Source organism: Taudactylus pleione, unplaced genomic scaffold (assembly GCF_031769625.1).
Source record: "Taudactylus pleione unplaced genomic scaffold, aTauple2 ptg000181l, whole genome shotgun sequence".
Lineage (NCBI taxonomy): Eukaryota > Metazoa > Chordata > Amphibia > Anura > Myobatrachidae > Taudactylus > Taudactylus pleione.
Genome location: NW_028284583.1, coordinates 4,718,343 through 4,739,557, shown reverse-complemented (window position 1 = coordinate 4,739,557; position 21,215 = coordinate 4,718,343). Strand labels below are relative to the sequence as shown.

Genomic DNA, 21,215 nt, shown 5'->3' with positions numbered 1-21,215 from the left:
AAGGTAATTTGAACACTAACTTTCTAAAAGGAAGCAATACCTGCCAGGAATGTATTACACTATGGTTGTTTTCTCTGTTTTTCTGGGAATTTAAATATAGACCCATAATAGACCCATTGATGTGAAAATTATTATTCATTTTGGAGTACACAGTTACACGAAAAATCTTTTTGTAGCATTCGATTTATCACGGTTAACACACCCCTTCCTTCTTCTTGTTGCTTTACATTTATTGTTCACTGAACAGGTGTGACACATGAGGAGACTGGCAACTGCTTTGTTTGTATTTTTTATTATACGTATTCAATTTATTTATCCACAAATTAGTCACTAAGCGCTCTGTGAAATAACTATATTTTTGCTTTGATAGCTACAGAGCCTGTGAATCCTAAGGGCCATATTCAATTGCCTGTGGTAAAAATTTTAGTTTACTGCGCAGTAATCACTTAGAGTGGTTATGTGCACTCCCGATTTCCATCCAATCCAATTGTAAAAAGTGGTCACGCAGTAATTTTCTATGATGTGAGTCACGTTAAGTGTGGATAAAAATGGGGAAAATCAGACTGTACCCTCAAAAAGTGCAAACTAACATTTGATAACAGTGTAGAAGTATATTAATGGCCAAAAGCAAAGTAATTGGGGGTTTAAAATGCGTCAAATTGCTGTTTTTTTGCACTTTTTTTAAGAACATTGAAAAAGATACAAAGCATGCTCTAGACAATTTGGAGTGCATAAAAATGCATGTATGTTGATTTTTGTGCCGTTTTAAGCCACTTTTAAAGATTTGTTTCTGCACCCCTTTAACTCTCACACTTGTCCCATCAATACAACATTCCCATATAGCTGTCCTACATCATTTAACTCATTCTTCATTTTGCAGAATATCATGCCAAAAATGACATGTAATTATTGGCTAAATGAAGCTAATTAAAAACTTCCAAGTGCCTAATTAATTAATCATTAGGAAATTGTCCAAGGGGTTCTGAACCATGGGCCTGATTCAGAGCCGCTCGCACGATGTGTATGCAAATTGCGTAGGCAGTGCTATTGCACAACAATGCATTAGCACGCCCAGTATTTCTTAGAGAGCGATCATATAGTGTATGCAGACACCCATCAGCCTGTTTTAAGATGCCCACTTGTGCACGTCATGTCCAGGAAGTGAATGCAACCATCGGTACAGTGTGTAACATCGGATGCTAACGCAGCATACCCTGCCACAAGCACTAAGAGGAATTCAGTGTAAAAACAAGCCAGGTGACGTGTACTATGATGCTGTCTTATAATTATGCACATCTCTAAAACGCAGTTGAGATGCTCAGGCACGCCTGCGTTTGCACCTCCACTTCCCCGTTTGGCTAATCCCTGTTACTACCTACAAACGGCTTCCCCTGTCACTCACTCTGCTGAGCTGTCTATGCACAGCGAGCGAATGCATTGTGAACTTTCGCTAAGGTATGCGAATGCGCACTGCGATGCATAGGCATGTGCACAATGCATACACACTGCATACCATCGGCAGCAGCGAGAGTATGCATCTTAGTGAGCGGATTTTCCCAAACTTTTTACCTTCTCAGGAGCTGCAAGAAAAAACCTTGGAGAAACCCTATGTCACACTGGGAGGCGGGTTTTTGAAAGCCGAGGTCTGAGGCTGCGGGAGGAGGCGAAGGCGAGGGGCCTGGACGTATGATCTCCGCATCCACAAGTCTTGGTCGTTGGCTAGACCTAGTCAATGGTGCGGAGTCTAACTCACAAGGAGGTGTTCGCAAGTGACCCCTCCAAGCGGGATATGGGCTTGTGCGGCTCCCTGTAAGCAGGTTGCGGTCCTTTGACTTGGTGACCAAGGCCTGCAGGGAAAAGAGAATCAAAAACACCCGTGGCCCAAGGGTAATGCCTGGAATAGGCACATGGGGAGTGGGATAGAACTCCTGGCTGGAGAAAGGCACTTGAGGTGCTGGCTAGAGAGGTGTGGAGATTTATTGGTAGGCTGAGGTAACAGCTGGATATCCCACGAAGTATATACCGGATTGCCGGCCGGAGATCATGCACTAGGGTGCAATGAGACGAAGGGTTAACCTGCACACAGGCTGTGATGGTGAAAGCACTGTGATGAGATGAAGGGTTAACTTGCAAACAGGCTGTGATGGTAAAAGCTCTGCGATGAGACGAAGGGTTAACCTGCACACAGGCTGTGATGGTGAAAGCACTGCTGTGAGATGAAGGGTTAACTTGCAAACAGGCTGTGATGGTAAAGGCTCTGCGATGAGATGAAGGGTTCACTTGCACACAGGCTGTGATGGTAAAGCACTGTGGTGAGATGAAGGGTTAACTTGCACACAGGCTGTGATGGTAAAGCACTGTGGTGAGATGGAGGGTTAACTTGCACACAGGCTGTTGATTAGTAAAGGCACTGTGATGAGATGGAGGTTAAACTTGCACACAGGCTGTTGATTAGTAAAGGCACTGTGGTGAGATGGAGGTTAAACTTGCACACAGGCTGTTGATAGTAAAGGCACTGTGGAGAGATGGAGATTAGCTTTCACACAGGCTGCTGATAGTAAAGGCACTGTGATGAGATAGCTCAGAAGCTCTGGAAGAAACACACTGGAAGCACGGGAACCTGGAACGAGACTCCTCTAGTTACACTAGCGGCGACAATGATTGTTCAGGCAACTACCTGGAGCACAGGAGCCGGATATATACCCCTGGAAGCCTGCTGATAGGCCCAAAGCGTCAGCTGACCAGCCGGGCCACTCAGGGAAGGAAATACTGACATAGGGAAAGTGTCATGGTGGCGCCCATGATGGAAACTGCGATCCCCGCTCACCAGGTCGCCTGACACCACAGCTACAGGGTGAATGCTCAGCTCCCCCCACGTCGCCGCTCCAGCAGCCCGACTGCCCGGGAAGTCGGAGGAAGCCGTCGGGACGGCCGATCCCCGACTGAGCTCTGACACCCTATTGTTAACACGTCTAGCAGAACACTCGTGGCCAGCCGCGTTAAGTTGGCTTTAGCCACGCTAACCTCTGAAAACAACTTAACGTGGCTTACTGAATATGGCCCTAAATGTCACAATGTTTGTATTGAACTGTAAAGCTGATATAGACTGACAGATATATTGGCCGATCAATTGATCGGCCAATATATCCGGTGCCCGTCGGTTAGTGTGTACCAGCGATATGTCTGTGAACAACGTTGTTCACAGACATATCGCGCCGGCTGTGCTGCACAGCCAATGGACATATCTGTCCATCGGCAAGTGTGTATGGGCGATCTACAGACCGCCCGTACACATGCAGCAGCAGCTGCGGGGAGGATGGCGAACCCGCCTCCAACCCGCTCACCCGCAGCTGCCCGGATGATGATGGTCGTTCAGTATATATGAACGACCATCATCTACAAATATATGTGCAGATCACTCGATCTGCAGATATATCTGCTGGGTGTGTACCCACCTTTACTGAAGCTTATAAGTGGCAGATACAACAAACAAGTTATATTTACAAATATAAAGATCAAACAAGTTGACTAACTATTCTAAACTAAACTTTATCCCTCCTGTTCCCCCCTTGCCATTTAAATATTGTTAAAAATGTTAGTAAAGCTCTACTATAAAAAAAACAACAACATTGTTAGAGGTTTCATGGGCATCCCACCTCCCCCAAAAGAGATCTATCTGAAAGCAATAAGATGCTATAAAATTCCTAACATTACAAAAAAATACTTTCTGCTTAAATGTGCAAATGTCCAGGTATGGCAAAGACCATCTCAGTAGAACTTATTAAGAATTGTGAAGTACTGTATATGAACAAGTGGTAGCAGAACATACTATAACAGTACATTATTCTTAAGATAAATCAAATAAAGTTTACAAACTAGAATTTCTATATATTTCCCTAAATATTTTCAATATTTCTTAGGATTCCTTGTAAAAATACTTCCAAAGCAAGGCCCCATCAACAAAACAATATAAATATCACAGGAATACTCTAATTTAGCGTTGTCATACAGCTAGGTTGTCTCCTGTTGCTCATGTTGTACAACACAATTAAAATGGAGTCAAGTGGACACACTGACTGCAAAACACTGTTGCATTCATTACAATGCTATTGTACAATAGAAGGCACTGCAGTTTTACTGAAACAAATGAGGTACAAATCTGTACATCAAATCACATGAAAGACATTGTAGTGATTTCATTACTTTACAAACTACAGTACTGGAGTAATGGGTGAAGCGTTCAGGCTAGCAGTCTAATGCCTAGTCTGACTGCTTCTCCCATGTTCTTGTCCCGAGGGTTCGAGATCTTGAAAATATATATATTTATTTTTTAAATCTTGGGCTCTGTTCGAGAGAGAGCTCTCTGTATTACAAACTGACTGTGCGTTTAAAGCGCTAGCTTGCATCAATGTCAGCACGGTTGGCGCTGTGGCAGCTGTCAACCAGCTCCAAGGGGTTACAAATGGGATCTCTGGCGCATGCCAAGTGGAGGGGTTGCAATGGGATTTCTGGTGGTAATACAGAGAGCTCTCTCTCAAACAGAGCTCACTCACTACCAGTTTCTGAAGTCATGAAATCACTATTGTGTCCAAGTCTGAGAAAGTGCAGAGAGTGGCGCAAGAGTGCAAATTCAACTGCAGAGTCACTTTTTAATATACAGTACAGACACATTCATAGCGGCACACTAGTTGTCCTAGCAGATGGGGGATGGTGTCCTTGGCAATGGTCACTATTCATAGCCTTTTCAGGACACAAGGGCAGAGCTGACTGATTACAGTAAATGGCTAACAGAGCGTCCTTTATTATGGTAATGAGAGGCTCTTGCTTGCTTTGGGGGAAGGGACCTGATGCACTGTGTGTGACTTCCGACCCACTTGGCATGCACCAGAAATCCCACTGCAACCCTCCCACTGGGCATGCACCAGAGATGCCATTTATAACACCTCGGTGCTGGCTGACAGCCACCAAAGTGCCAACCGTGCTGACATTGATGAAAGTTTGTGCTTTGAATGCACAGTAAGTTTGTAATACAGTAATACAGAGACCTCTCTCTCAAACATAGCCCAATATTTAAAATATATATATATATATATATAGTCAGGTGCATAAATATTGGGACATTGACAGAATTTTCATACTTTGGCCTCTATTCACCACCACAATGGCTTTGAAATGAAATAAACAAGATGTGCTTTAACTGCAGACTTTCAGATTTAATTTGAGGGTAGTTACATCCAAATCAGGTGAACGGTGTAGGAATTACAACGGTTTCTATATGTGCCTCCCACTTTTTAAGGGGCCAAAAGTAATGGGACTATCAACTCAAAAGCTATTTCATGGACAGGTGTGGGCTATTCCCTCGATATTTCATTATCAATTAAGCAGGTAAAAGGTCTGGAGTTGATTCTAGGTGTGACATTTGCATTTCGAATCAGTTGCTGTCGACTTTCAATATGGGATCCAAAGAGCTGTCACTATCAGTGAAACAAGCCATCATTAGGCTGAAAAATCAAAATAAACCCATCATAGAGATAGCATAAACATTAGGTGTGGCCAAATCAACTGTTTGGAACATTCTTAAAAAGAAAGAACGCACCGGAGAGCTCAACGACACCAAAAGACCCAGAAGACCATGGAAAGCAACTGTGGTGGATGACAGAAGAATTATTTCCCTGGTGAAGAAAAACCCCTTCACAACAGTTGGCCAAATCAAGAACACTCTCCAGGAGGTAGGTGTATATGTGTCAAAGTCAACAATCAAGAGAAGACTTCACAAGAGTGAATATAGAGGGTTCACCACAAGATGTAAACCATTGGTGAACCACAAAAACAGGAAGACCAGATTAGAGTTTGCCAAACAACATCTAAAAAAGCCATTACAGTTCTGGAACAACATCCTATGGACAGATGAGACAAAGATCAACTTGTACCAGAGTGATGGGAAGAGAAGAGTATGGAGAAGGAAAGGAACTGCTCATGATCCAAAACATACCACTTCATCAGTGAAGCATGGTGGTGATAGTGTCATGGCGTTGGCATGTATGGCTGCCAATGGAACTGGTTCCCTTGTATTTATTGATGATGTGACTGCTGACAAAAGCAGCAGAATGAATTCTGAAGTGTTTCGGGCAATATTATATGCTCATATTCAGTCAAATGCTTCAGAACTCATTGGACGGCGCTTTACAGAGCAGATGGACAATGACCCGAAGCATACTGTAAAAGCAACCAAAGAGTTTTTAAGGCTAAAAAGTGGAATGTTATGCAATGGCCAAGTCAATCCCCTGACCTGAATCCAATTGAGCATGCATTTCACTTGATGAAGACAAAACTGAAGGGAAAATGCCCCAAGAACAAGCAGGAACTGAAGACATTTGCAGTAGAGGCCTGGCAGAGCATCACCAGGGATGAAACCCAGCGTTTGGTGATGTTTATGCGTTCCAGACTTCAGGCTGTAATTGCCTGCAAAGGATTTGCAACAAAGTATTAAAAAGTGAAAGTTAGATTTAGGATTGTTTAGTTTGTCCCATTACTTTTGGCCCTTTAAAAAGTGGGAGGCACATATAGAAACCATTGTAATTCCTACACCGTTCACCTGATTTGGATGTAATTACCCTCGAATTAATTTTGAAAGTCTGCAATTAAAGCACGTCTTGTTTGTTTCATTTCAAAGCCATTGTGGTGGAGAATAGAGGCCAAAATATGAAAATTCTGTCAATGTCCCAATACTTATGCACCTGACTGTATATTTTCAAGGTCTCAAACCCACGGGACAAGAACATGGGAGAAGCAGTCAGACTAGGCATTAGACCACTAGCCCGAAAGCTTCACCCATTACTCCAGTACTGTAGTTTGTAAAGTAATTAAATCACTACAGCCAGCCCCTCAGAGCTGGCTGACAGCCACCACAGCGCCGACCGTGCTGAAATTGACGCAAGTTTGCGCTTTAAACACACAGTCAGTTTGTAATGCAGAGAGCTCTCTCTCAAACATAGCCAACAACCAGTTGCTGGTCATGAGAAATCACTATAGTGTCCAAGTCTGGGACAGCGCCGACATTATCTTTGCTCCACTGGGCATGCACCAGAGATCCCATTTATAACCCCTCGGAGTTGGCTGACAGACACCACAGCGCCAACTGTGCTGACACTGACGCAAGTTTGTGCTTTAAATGCACAGTCAGTTTGTAAGACAGAGACCTCTCTCTCAAACAGAGGGCCTGATTCAGAGCCGGACGCTATTTGTGAATGGTCGTTCAGAAAAAGGGGCCGGCTATTTAAATTGAGCGCTCGCTCTTTGCGGTCTGTTGACGCCTATATGTCTGAGCGAGCAAACGAAACATGCGCTCACTCTTTTGTAAAGATGCCCCCTAGCCGTTCGCATCATACGTCATCTCTGCTATTTATTAGATTAATCGAGTACATCGAAAGGCGTTTGAACTGCTAGCAGTGCTTGTGGTTGGATTTTCCTACCGCAATCATGCGAACAGTTTAGGCTAAGAGACAACGAAGTGACGTGGCCGATGACGCTGCTTTGTTAATAATGCACACCCTTAAAACGCCCGTTTTGACCGTTTGGCATGCCTGCGTTCGGATCTCCCCGTTTTCAAGCACCTTCCCCTGTTACCACCCACAAACGCCTCATCCTGTCACTCAAATTAGCAGGCACTCGCTATTTTGCGAGCGCACAATTTCCGACTGCAATGACTGGTTGGTGCATGCGCATTACGACCCATATGCATGCGCAGATGTGCGAACATCGCTCGGAGCGAACGAGCGGCCGCTTACGAGCGGCTCTGAATCAGGCCCAGAGCCCACTACCAGTTACTGAACTCATGAAATCACTATTGTATAGAAGTCTGGGACAGCATCGACATTGACTCAAGTTTGCGCTTTAAACGCACATGTCAATTTGTAATACAGAGACTCTCTCAAACAGAGGGCCTGATTCAGAACCGGAGGCTCTGACCAGAATGCTCGCTCTGAATCAGGGCCCTCCTACCTAAACTTGGAGCGGCCTCTTGGACGCTCGCATAGCTGTGGGTAGTAACAGTCAAGACCATCGCGACCATCGGGCTTGCGACGAGACCCTGCGGTAGGGTCTCGCTGCTGCAAGCCCTGGAGTGATTTTGGCTCTATCAGAACCAAAATCACTCCCACTGACATCACTAGTCAAATCAGGAAATCAGGAAAGCTAATCCTGACAGAAATACCTTTAACAAGTAAATTGGATAAAATTGCTGTTTGATATTATTTTGTGTGTGTTCAATTTGTTTGAAACAAAAGGGTTTGGGAATAATTTTTTTTTTGGAGGGGGGGGGTAGTTATTGATCATTCATTTATTGCACAATAAAATTTGTTGTGGGCTAAATGTACCAATCTGCTGGACTTTTGTCATCTTTACTACTGCCTAAGCTTATCATGTAATAATTTAGTTAAACAGCCTTAAATGCAAAGTTTGTAGCATGTGTTGCACATCAACTGATAACTACTTTAACAATGTTTAATGTAAATATATAAGAGGATGAACCGAACTTACAAAACAAATGCCTTATATCAATAGATTAATAAGGGGGAATACAAGAAGACAAACTTTTCATAAATCTTATTTACATTTTGATACAATGTTTAGTTCTTGAGTTCGACATTTGGGACCTTGCCCCTCCCCCTGCTATTGCGGGTAACATGGTTGTGACATCAAAAGTCTTTTAGCCCACTTGGTTCTAGCATCAATATATAAACAACAAAAAGACTGCACTTTCTGCTCAACTTCAGTGTCTTGCAGCAAACTTGATTATAATTGAACAATCATCTCATATAATATTAGAGAAAATCTACATAGAATATTATTGTTGCTGTTCAGAGGTCAGAGGTTACCTGATGACAGGAAACAGCACAATAAAATATTGTGTGTAAATTGAACCACTGCACATAGTAATTAAAGGGCAAGTATCCGCTACACAAGAAAAATGAGCGATTGAACGATTACAACATCGCTATCGTTCATTAATCATGCTGTGAATATGCCGGCAACGACTAACGATGCACGCTCCCGCTGGTCGTTGTCTGCATTTGTCATCGCCTGAACATGCAGGCCAACCTGACGATATCGACAGGTTGTGCATTTTCAGGGATGAGGGAGGGTGCCTGCACTGAGCGACATATAGTTCAGTGTGGGCAAAATATCCACTTCACAGGAAGATGAATGATTGAATGAGTACAATTTTGTAATCGTACAGTCGTTCCACTCTCGTGTAGTGGATACGCACCTTTATAGGAATTTATTCACATTGCGTAAACCAAAGCATCAAATATAGCATTCATTAAAATTCTAAATGAATAAAAATCTGGTAAAAGAAACAATAAAAATAAAAATATTAGTATGTGGGAGTCCCTGCACCAACAACAAGGGAGATAATGAAAGTCACTGGTTGAGTAATCAGACCTGACCTGCAGGTACGGATTTGGAAATTAATTACCGTGGCCAAAGGCGAGTGTCCGTACCATTCAACAGGAGGATTCCCATGGTGGTAAATTCCTGCAGCTCTGTGCAGTCCTGCTTGGGGTAATTCCTATATTCCTGTGTCTAAATGTCACTAAGGATATTGATTTGTTAGTTTTGTTTTGTTGGTATCCTGACAAATAAGTGTCATATTTAATCTTTGGAACATCTGTCATAGAGGAGCGCAATTATTGGTCACTCATTTTTTTCTGCATATAATACTCAGGTGTAACAGTGTATTTACTAAAATTGTGACTTGTTTTTGCTGCTTATTGTTTGCTCAACCCGCAAATATATAATCCATTTGCTATATACTCATTAGTTGCTTTCTCTCTGCAAAAGGATGTTATTTTTATGGGTGTTCAGGAAAAGTTATATTTTTACTCTTTCTACAATGCCTATTTGCATTTGGACTTGAAGTTCTGCAAATGTTAAGGACAGACAGATTTTACCAGGTTAGTTCCAAAGTCCAAAATGATGGCATGCACATATATATGAACGAGGTAATAAAAAAGATGTATTAGTGCAAATGTTGCACTATTATATAAGACCGTTATTATTGAACACACTGTCAAATTACAACAGAATAATAAATATTCACTCATTACCTGTGACGAAAGTAGATTGCAGTCAATATGCATTCCTTTCCCAGTTTTGCTTCTTTGCAGTAAACCAGCCATAATAGCTCCATGAGCGTACAGTCCTGTTGCAATATCAGTCATGGCTACACCTGGACGGACAGGGTTTCCATCCTGTAATATTATATATTTGCTATAATGTACAGTAATAAAGCTGAATTAATGTTGATGAAATATAGTCAACTTATTCTTACCATGAATGTTAGGGTTAGGCACTAAGGGTGGAAGGCTAGGGTTAGGCACCCCTAAGGGAGGGTTAGGGTTGGAAGGGGGAGGGGAGAGTTAGGGTACTTACCTCCGGGTGTCTGGTTTTCGACCCGTTGGGAGCACGTTGTCGGTATTTGATCCGGCGGCTACATACCGATTCCAAATCTATATACTTTTATTAGATGTAACTAATCTTTCTTTTATCATGGCTAAAAGCTGAGTAGCGATTCTCGGTCCAACATGACTGTATCTGTAAGGCTGATAATTGTGTAGTGTGTACAGAGCTGGATTAATGCTTTTCTGATGCCCTAGACACTTAAGACTGGGGGCCCGGCAGAGCTAAATTTTGTATGCAGGAATCGGGTTCTTGTGCGCTAGCCTTCGGTGCGTACATGAAAAGGGTGTGTGATGACACCCCCAATTCATGTCACGCGGGGTGCGTGAATATCGCTTCATCAGGTAATGGGCTGTCCCCTCCCTTGAGCGCACAGCAGGTCAGAGTGTGCGCTCCCTATCTTTCCTCCCTGCAGGACACTGCAGCCCAAGGGGACGGGGGGATGGGACAGTACTTGAAAAGCAGGACTGTCCCACTAAAATTGGGATGTTTGGGGAGTGTGCATACATACATAGTCATACACATACAGCCACACAAACACACACACATATATATATATATATATATATATACACACACACACAGTCACATGCATGCAGATGTACAGTCCCACACATATACACATACATACAGTCACACATACATAAAAGCACACACTAATACACATATACATATACAGACACACGGGGCGTCTTTAGAGAGGAGGGGGCCCATGTTCATCCCCGTTCATGGGCCACCTCCTCTCACCCCAGCGGCCGGCAGCCGACTGACGTGGCTGGCCGGCCACCGCAGAATCAGTAGACTCTGGGCACTAGAGTGTGTCCAGAGTCTACTGCGCATGCGCAGATCGCCGGAGAAACGGAGAGGCCATCATTTTCCCGGCGATTTCCTCACAGTGCAGTGTTGAGAGAACAGACGCGGGACCGATACAGCATGTGCTGCACATGTTATATTGGTCCCGTCATTTTGGTATTGATCAGAAAGTGCAGTGTGTACGGACCTCGGCCTGATGTTTGCCAATTAATTAGCATTCACCTACGGAGACAAGTTGATTTGGAATTGAAGGGACTGTTTAGCACTTACTGATTATTGGGTAATATGAAAGCTGTATATTGTCCATTTTCTGGATTGTTTTGGTCGGTCTGAATCAGCCTACTCATTAGCATAGTTAGGCAAAATCTTATAGTGTGTGCCCAGCTTTACTTCTATGGGAAACCAATTGCTTAAGCCAAACAGCAGTGTTTATGGACAACCAAAGCCCTCACCAGTTCATCGTCCATCCAAAGATTTCAAAACCCTGGTACAGAATACAATACACTAAAAATACACTACATTACAATACAATACACTACATTACAATACACTGTAAATAACACAGATTGAGGCATTCCAGACATGCTGCACTATTAACCATACTGCTATATCCAACCCACGCTGAGGTCGAATGATTTTCTTCTGATGGAAGCTATTAATCCATGAGTCTTCTGATTCTCATGGGTGTTCCTGAGTAGAACCATCTATATGTCTTAAGTTTGGCATTTCTTCTCTTATTTTTCTTTTTTATTCGTCATTAACTTTCTGACTAAGATGTATTAGAATCATTACTACTCGGTTAGTGTTGATTTCTCCATTTTGTAGGTTTATATATGCTTATTGTCATTATAATCTAAATGAGATAAATTTTTAGGTGATAGATATTTTCTCATTATTCTATATGTTGCTTGGAGCTCGAGGGAGCCCTGCTCCCCGGTTCATTTACTATTCATTAATGTTGATACATATGTTGATATATATTTCTTTTTATATGATATTTCAAAAATCCCCTGGAAGATCACGAGGGAATAGAGACATCCCGACCCCGTCCGGGAGACTGGACTCAGGAGTTTCTTACACCTCATTACTACCTGTTCTTCTACAATGTACAACTGTCTGTTTTTTTGTGATTGTCTTGTCTTTCCCATTACCTCATGTTCTACCCCCCCCCCCTTCACTCTCTCCTTCATTTTTCTCTTTAGTTTTCGAATGACAGGGATTGGGGAAGACTATTCATCCACTATCTCAAGAAGTAATGACAGAACTTAGACTTGGCTCCTGGAACATTAGAGGTATCAATTCCCCAGAAATACACCGTAAGACACTTTTATACCTTTCCAAACTGCACATAGACATTGCCTTTTTGCAGGAAACTCACCTCACATCACAAGAAACAATCAAACTACAAATGATGGGATGGTCAATTTTAGCGGCAGCTCCTTTTAGCTCCAAGGCTAGAGGGGTGGTCATACTGTGCAAAAAATCTCTTAAGATAGTTGCTTCCTCCACACTCTCTGACCCAGACGGCCACTATGTAATAATAAAGAATATACATTGTGCAATGTTTATGCCCCAAACCAATATTCCAAGCCCTTCCTTCAAAAGCTCATGGCTGTGCTATTACCCTACTCTCATTCTTCCTTAATTCTTTGTGGGGATTTCAATTTGGTTTCTTCCATTTTTCTTGACAAATCAGCCCCTTCTGCTCGATCTAACTCTCTCACCAAAATAGGAATCCCCTTTCTCTCCAAAAAACTCCTACTGGTGGACTCATGGAGAGCCTTACATACCACGGAGAGAGAATATACTTGCTTGTCCGCAGCCCATCATACCCTCTCAAGAATAGATTACATACTGATCTCTAATTCACTACTCCCCAGTATACATTCATCTGATATGGAACCCCTATCACTCTCAGACCACGCATTAGCCTGGATATATCTCCGTGTGTCCACAGATAGAGGCCACTCCCGCCATTGGAGATTCCCTACGCATCTAGCTAACTCTGTAACCTTCTGTAATAAACTTGAATCCGTGTGGGAAGATTACAAACTAAATAATGCCTCACATGCTATATCTAATCCATCACTATTTTGGCAGACTGCAAAGGCAGTTTTGAGAGGTTTTATAATCTCTTATGTTTCTTCCTTTCGCAAACAACAATCAAGCGATTATATAAAGCTACAATCAGAGCTTTCTGATTCCTTTCAGGTATATAAACAATCTCCCTCCATCAGCAATAGACAGAGATATAATACTGCAAAAACACACTTTGAAGAATATCTACATGCTATCGGTGATAGGTTATTATTTTCAGTTAACTACAGGTTCCATAAGTTTGGAAACAAATTTGGCCGTCCTTTAACGAATATTCTGAATGGTAACAGATCCCCTATGGTGGTTCATCCACTTAAAACTTTGAGCGGTCAGCTTACAACATCCAACTCACAAATAGCTAACATAATGCATTCTTTCTACCAATCATTATACTCAATTCACCGACAGGAAATGTTGATTGGACTGCGCTCCCTTATCCCCAAATATCTGCTGAACAGAACTCTATCTTATCTAACCCCATCTCCGTAGAAGAAGTTTCTTCAGCGATTAATCATCTCAAGCCCGCAAATATTAGGTCCCACAATCTATGATACCTTGATTTCTACTTTTAATCACATGCTCTCCCAAAGTTCTTTGCCCGCCTATTTTAATTCGGCCATAATTAAAGTAATACCCAAGCCGGGGAGAGATTTAGCCCTTCCAGGTTCATATAGGCCTATATCATTACTAAATCAGGATTACAAGATTCTCACCAAAATACTGGCTGAAAGGGTTAAATTAATCCTTCCCCATATCATCCACTCAGACCAAACAGGGATCATTCAAGGGCGCCACTCAGTTGTGAATGTCCGCCGAGTAATCTCAGCTATTATTTCCCTGTTTAAATCTAATTCCCAAAACCATAGCGCCATTATTTCGTTAGATGCCGAAAAGGCATTTGACCTTATCTCTTGGCCACATTTGTTCCACTCCATTACTAGATTTGGTTTTCCTGATTGTTTTATCCACCACCTTAACCTTCTATATTTAAACTCCCAATCTCAAATTTCTTGTAACTGTTTCCTATCCCCCCCTTTCTCATAAATAAAGGTACCTTTGCTATTTGCACTTGCTATTGAACCCTTAGCAATTGCACTCCGTCTGTCCCTGTTGTTCCATGGTATCCAGATAGGTTCTATCTCCCTAAAATTATCACTTTTCGCAGATGACATGATCCTTTTTGTCTCAAAACCATATATTTCACTGATATCATTGCTCCTTTTCTGGATACAGGATCAATTGGGATAAATCTGAGATAATATACTTACCAGATTCCTTCCATCCTAATTTAGATGACCCAGTTTTATCCTCATTTAAACCCCCCACTAAACAGTTGAAATACTTAGGTATCCATATCCCCTCCGTATTACTCAACTATACATAATTAACTTTAAGCCGTTAATCAGTAGGATAACTACACTATTAGAATCTTGGACTCTCTTGCCTTTGTCCCTGTTAGGCTGCATAGCTGCTTTAAAGAGTGTGGTGTTTCCAAAATATTTTACCTTATGCAAATGGTGCAGGTTGCACTCTCTTTGTCAGACATTAAACACCTTCACTCCCTTATATCGCGTTTTATATAGCAGAATAAACGGCCCAGAATGGCGACAAAAAAATTAATGCCACAACGCAGTAGTGGAGGCATGGGAGTCCCAGATCTTGAATCATATTCCTTATCAATATTTTGTAGATACATTCTTGACTGGCTAATGGGCTCCTCCTTTTATACGGAACCACTACTTAACATTGGTATGTGTTCCCCTTTCTCCCCAGGTGCTCTCTTACATACTAAATCCACGAATATCCCAACTCATCTTTTAGCAAATATTTATTTTAGAGATACTTATTTGGCATGGGTTAAGATTAATAGGAAAATGGGAAGAAACCATCTTGTATTACCTTATATTCCTATCTGGGGAAATCCAGAGTTTCCCCCATCATTATCTAACTTACAATTTTCATCATGGAAGGAAAAGGGACTGAGAACCACAGCTAAGGATTTTGACCTGGCAGGCTCATTAATGCAATTTTCAACTTTACAACAAACATATCAATTGCCTAATCACCAGTTTTATATGTATCTACAGTTGCATCACTACATCTCCTCTCTACCTCCGGCTATGCCCATATCTAATCAATCCGATCCCTTAGAACCTCATTTCAATTTCCTAACTCACAATCCTTTTCACTTAAAACTTCTTTATTCAGATCTAGTAAATAGCACCTCAGTAAAATATAAACAACAATTATATAATTCTTGGATAAGAAATATACCCACCCTTGTTGAAGCCGAAATACTCTTTAAGCGTTACAACTCTACTCTAAAAATATTACAATCCTCCTATTTATAGGAAGTTCATATCCGCACCACCTATAGAATGTACATTTCCCCAGCTCAACGCAAACATATGACTGCTACAGAAGCAGGCTCCTGCCCAAAATATCACGCGACATCGGACAATTTCTTACATTGTTTCAGGGATTGTGGCAAAATTAAAAGATTTTGGAATAAACTGCTATCCTATCTAAATAATACCTTCTCTCTTACCCTCACCACGGACAAGTTGGCATGTCTTTTAGCCAACTTGTCCAATTGGGACCTGGGAGAGCGGAGGAAGCATTTAATCCCACTACTCACACTGTTTGTCACGATTGCTAAGAAGACCATCCTAATTCATTGGATATCCCACTCATCACCATCTCTGGCTGAAGTTCAACAGAAAATGCTTCAGGTATTATATTTTGACAGAATATCTACTATCCCCAACATGCATTCTGGAATTGATAGATTCTACCGGAAATGGGGATTATATATTGATAGTTTAGACGAATCTTCTCAATCCAAATTCTACAAACTATATGAATCAACCGACTGGTACCTACGCCGTCAGCTACAGTAAGATTATCAAACAGCATTCTAGTACTCTATTAGATATATATATTTCTCATTTCACCTTCTGTTCTCTACTTTCACTATATAACGAGATATTAAAATATATCTTAATTTCTTCAAACTCTGAAGCTTCACCAATGTTCATTTGTTCATTTGTCATTATTTATCTCTGACCTGGTCCTTCAACTCAAATGATAATTTTTCATTCCCATACTCTATATCTTTCTCCCCCCTCCTCTGGATTTACTTCCTCTTTTTTTTTTTTTTTTCCCCTCTTGTCTTGTCTTGTCTTGTTCTGTGTTTTACTGGCATATAGAATTTATCCTCTTTTCTGTTTTACCAAACCCCTGGGTACTTTTTTGGGTCTCTGATTACATTTGATAGGAAAATACAGTAATTAATTATTGTGACCTAGGATTGTTTTAATAATATCTGATCCCATAGTTAATGGTTAGCCAAATTTTGCTTCTATTTTCTCTTGGCAAGGTTAAGTCTGTATTCATAATAATTTCAGTCCAACTGCTGATACAATACCTATGCCCTATATTTCTGTTGAATATGTAGTATTGTATTGTTTTTCAACCAAATACTAATACAGAAATACTAATAAAAATGTATTAAAAAAAAAAACCATACTCCTATTATTATCATTGTTGAAACTAATCAGCTGAGACAAGAGAACAGATGGCTTGATTCAGAGATGTACGTTAATGCCTTTGCAGTTGCAAATTTGTACTCAGCAGTTGTACGAAAATATGCATATGTTGCAGCCGCAGGACCGACTAGCGGTTGCAAATCTAAGCGACTGCGTACATAAACGCAGCTCGATTGCAGATCAGTTCATTATTGAACTTGTGTGTCTCCCCGCTATTGCATCAGCCCTCCTGCTCGTTCAGAACGGTGCTGGTTATAAGAAAATCGGAGATTTGCCACTCTGTTTTTTCCCCCGAATTTCCCACACCAGCCCAAGCAGAGGTTCAGGGCTGGTTATGGATATGGGGGAGGGGGTCACTATTTAAAAAAAAATAAAAATTACTATTTTGCTGCAGTTGACTTTTAGTGGTAGATGTGATGTTTTATTATTATTACTGTCAACATATGACTGTTGACATTTTGACCGTGTCTACATTTTGGTTGTGAATCTTCTGCTTTGTTTCCATTTTAACCAGGGGCGGCTCCAGAGGTGGGGCTACAGTGCAGTCCAAAATTCAAACAGTGGAGCCACACCAATTGCCACTCCAAACGCTGCCAAACATCACCGGCCAGGACTCTATGGCAGTTGGTGTGGCTCCCCTATTTGAATTTTGGACTGCACTGCAGCCCCACCTCTGGAGCCGCCACTGATTTTAACTGTCTAAATTTTGACTCTATCTACATTTTGACTGTCGACATTTTGACCCTGTCCACATTTCAACCTGTCTAAATATTATCTACATTATGAACATGTCTAAATTTTGTTCCTGTTGACATTTTGATTGTCTACATATTGATTGTCTATATACAGCCCATGTCTAAAAATTGGTAGTCTAAGTATTGCACCTGTCGACATTATGGTGTTTAAGCTTTGAATATGTAAACTTTGACAGTCTAAGTAATGTACCCAACACGTATGAAAGACATCCTTAAAACTGCATTAAAACACCCATATACAGTAGACTATTTGTTATTACAGTTACTTGCAGTAAAACCCATTGCACCTCCTTCCCAGCAGGTATGTAGTCATTATGTTAACATGGCCTGAATGTCCACATTCAAAATTTCAACATGGTCATTATCTCAATGTTAAGTTTAGTCTTAGGCTGCGGTTAAGGCTCTTACACTGTAAAATTGGTTTGTCAACATGCACAATGTCGACATTATGATCGTGTCGACATGTTTACATAAAGTCCATGTTGACATTCCGAATGCCAACATTTTATAGCACACCCTTCCTAGGGATTGGGTATGAAACCCCGGCTGTCGGGGTGCTGCTGGTCAGAATACCGACAGCAGCATCCCAATAGCCAGAATCCCGACACTCATAGCAATTAACAGTAAGTGATTTCCTAACCCCTACCCTAACCCTCCCTCCCCAGTGCCTAACCCTAACCTTGCACCCTAACGCTAACCTCCCTCTAACACCCCGATACTTACCTTCGGGATGCCAACGGTCAGGATTCTGGTACCAGAATCCTGACCTGTTGGGATTTCGGGGCCGGTATTTAGACCGTCAGCATCCCACATGCCAGGATGCTGACTACATCCCCTTCCCAGCACTGCATTGGTACAGATACAAAGTGTCATGGAAGAAGGCCAAGGCAGTTGGGTACTATATGCTAATAGCGGGGATAAGTAGTGTTGGGCTTTCATTATTTATATTTCTGCACCTACCAGTTGTAGTATCAGGAAGAGAAGTAAGGAAGAACCCACTAGCAATAGTGTAAAGGAGTGTCCTCTTTTGAAATGATTTTCCTTCAGACACGCTGCAAGATTTATACATTTTAAAAGTGTTTTTCTGGCACTGCACCATTTACGTTGGATTTCAAAACCTAGAAGTTGATGATAATGTGTATGCACCAACAGATGAGTCAGCCCCTGCGGATATCAACGGCATAACAGCTATATTGCTAGTTACAAACTGATGGTGATAAAAAGTAGAGATGTGCACCGACCCCTGTATTTTGGTTTGGTTTTGGATCTGTATCTCCTTGTGTTTTGGATCTGGATCTGGTTTTGGATCTTTATCATTGGTGTTTTGTTTTTTGTTTTGGTTTTAGATCTGTATTTTTTCCAAAAAATAATATAAACAGCTAAAACCACATAATTTGGGCCTGTTTTTGTTCCTACAGTAGTATTAACCTTAATAACATTAATTTTCAGGCATTTCCATGCATTTTTAACCACCTCACAGCTCACAATATTGATGTCACTATTTTTCTCCAATATAGGCCAAAGGCTGCAGCAAGTTGGCTGGCTAAAGTAAGCAACAGCGCAGCTGCACAAACGCATGGCAGTTTAAAAAAATATAGGACATCTATGAAACATTGCCACACAGCAGTGGCAGACAGGATGGCAGTTTAATAAACTATAATAATGTCAGTTGGCAATGCCCCAAGTTGTGCAAAATGTAAAGAAAAGAAGTGCAAGATGGAATTGTCCCTCCCACCCACTCTTATGTGGGATATTAAAAAGGACATGCACAGTTTAACAAACCAAGCACTTTAGCGACTAGGACTGACACTTTAGTGGCTGAACTCCTTGGTTTGTATGGGCCCCCACAAAACATTTTTTGAAAGGACTACCTTCAATTATTAAGGAGGAGGTTGATGATGAGGGCGTTGGTGGTGGAGATTGCATGTGCTAGTCCAAACTGCTGGTAGCTGATACTGGACTGCTTGTTATTAATTTACAAATCATTATAATTTTGTTATACAAATTGCATTAACTCACTGCAAATAACATAACAGGGAGGAGGTGCCTAGATGGTTAACGTCCTTTCCTCTGCTAACTTTGGCTTTACAAATGGAATAGATGCCTTCACAACTGTTGTCAGAATTTAGATTAAAATAATTCCACACCCAAGACGTGGCTTTTCCTGCTTTCTTTCTATCATGAGCAAGAACTGCTGCCACTGGTGGCTGATTTACACAAACAACATCCTCATCAGGACACAAATTTCCCCCTCATCCTCCTTTTGCACTTCCTCCACACTATCATCCTCATTTTCTATTATTTCACCATCTAATACTAGTACAGCCATCATGGCGTCAGTGATCCGCTGTGAAACTGGGTGACAGCTGTTATACTTACTTCCTCTATCAAAGGATAATAATAACAATAATAATAAAGAACTGGTTAATAGTCAATTGTTTTTTTTAAATTACTACTAGTAGTAGTGTTCTTGGTCCCTTTCTGGGATGAAGATCCACCCCCAGCTGCAGCAACAGGCAAAGCACTCAAGAATCCTTCTGAGGAACCACGGATAGAGAGGAGTCAGTCATTCTTATTGAATTGGATGCAGGACTACTTCTAATGACCAATGAGGATGTTGATGATGATGCAGGTGTTGGTGGTGGAGATTGCAGGCACTTAGATCCAGATAGAAGGGAGCAGCTAGGTGACTCCGGACTAATTGTTGTTCGGTTTTGTGTCCCCAAATTTCAGAATTTGAAATACCCTTTCCAATTTGATGAATGTGCTGTAAGGGACGTAAAAGGGAGGAGATTCCTAGATGATTAAAGTCCTTACCTCTTCCCACTGTTACATGGCAATGGTTACAAATGGCTTGGCAAAGGTTGTCTGGATTTGGGAGGAAATAATTCCACACATGAGAAGTGGATTTTTTGGTCCTTTGCCCAGATATGGCAACAATGGGATTTTTCCCACCATGGGCAACAACTGTTGCTTGATTTACAGTTTTTATACAAACATCCTCACCATCAACATGCTCATTATCACAACATTCTCATCATCCTGGTTATCGCCAACTACGTAAATATCCTCCTCATCGTCCTAGTGCACTTCCACAGAAGCATCCTCATTTTCTATGTCAGCATGTTGACTTGTGCTGCTCATCCCCACATTTGCAGAGGGCACACAAATGGTGGAAGGAGGAGCCTCTTCAAGTACAGTATTAGAAAGGTCAGGCTCACACATGGCAACCGTGGACACACTTGGACTCTCCTCGGGGATCTGTGACTTTTCTGAGACAATTTTAATTTTTTTTGTACCTCTCCTACAAGCAGAAGGGCTTAAATCATCACAACTAGAACCACCAGTCATAAATAAAGGCCAAGGCATTATACTTTCCTTGCCACTTTGTGTAGTGTATGGCAATTTTTTGTTTCTTTAAAGCGGACTTAGCTTTAGATTTTTAGTCTTTAACAGGTTAAAAGTTGATTTTACATGGCCTGACTTAAGCCTTGGGACATCGGCCTTCGTAGATGACGTTGACGGCCTTGCATCGTCATCA

At 41.5% G+C, this 21,215-nt stretch overlaps 1 protein-coding gene across 5 annotated transcripts in view; it reads right to left on the bottom strand.

The window, feature by feature from the left end:
- Positions 1–21,215, bottom strand: part of SUGCT (succinyl-CoA:glutarate-CoA transferase) — a 1,290,705-nt gene that overhangs the window by 1,019,112 nt on the left and 250,378 nt on the right. For all 5 annotated transcript variants that reach the window (XR_015878901.1, XM_088476062.1, XM_088476065.1 and 2 more), the window contains one exon: positions 10,110–10,253. Coding sequence is in view for 4 of the 5 variants with exons in the window: in XM_088476062.1 (XP_088332188.1) it covers positions 10,110–10,253 (144 nt within the window). In the remaining variant the exon portion in view is untranslated. The remainder of the gene's footprint in view (positions 1–10,109; positions 10,254–21,215) is intronic.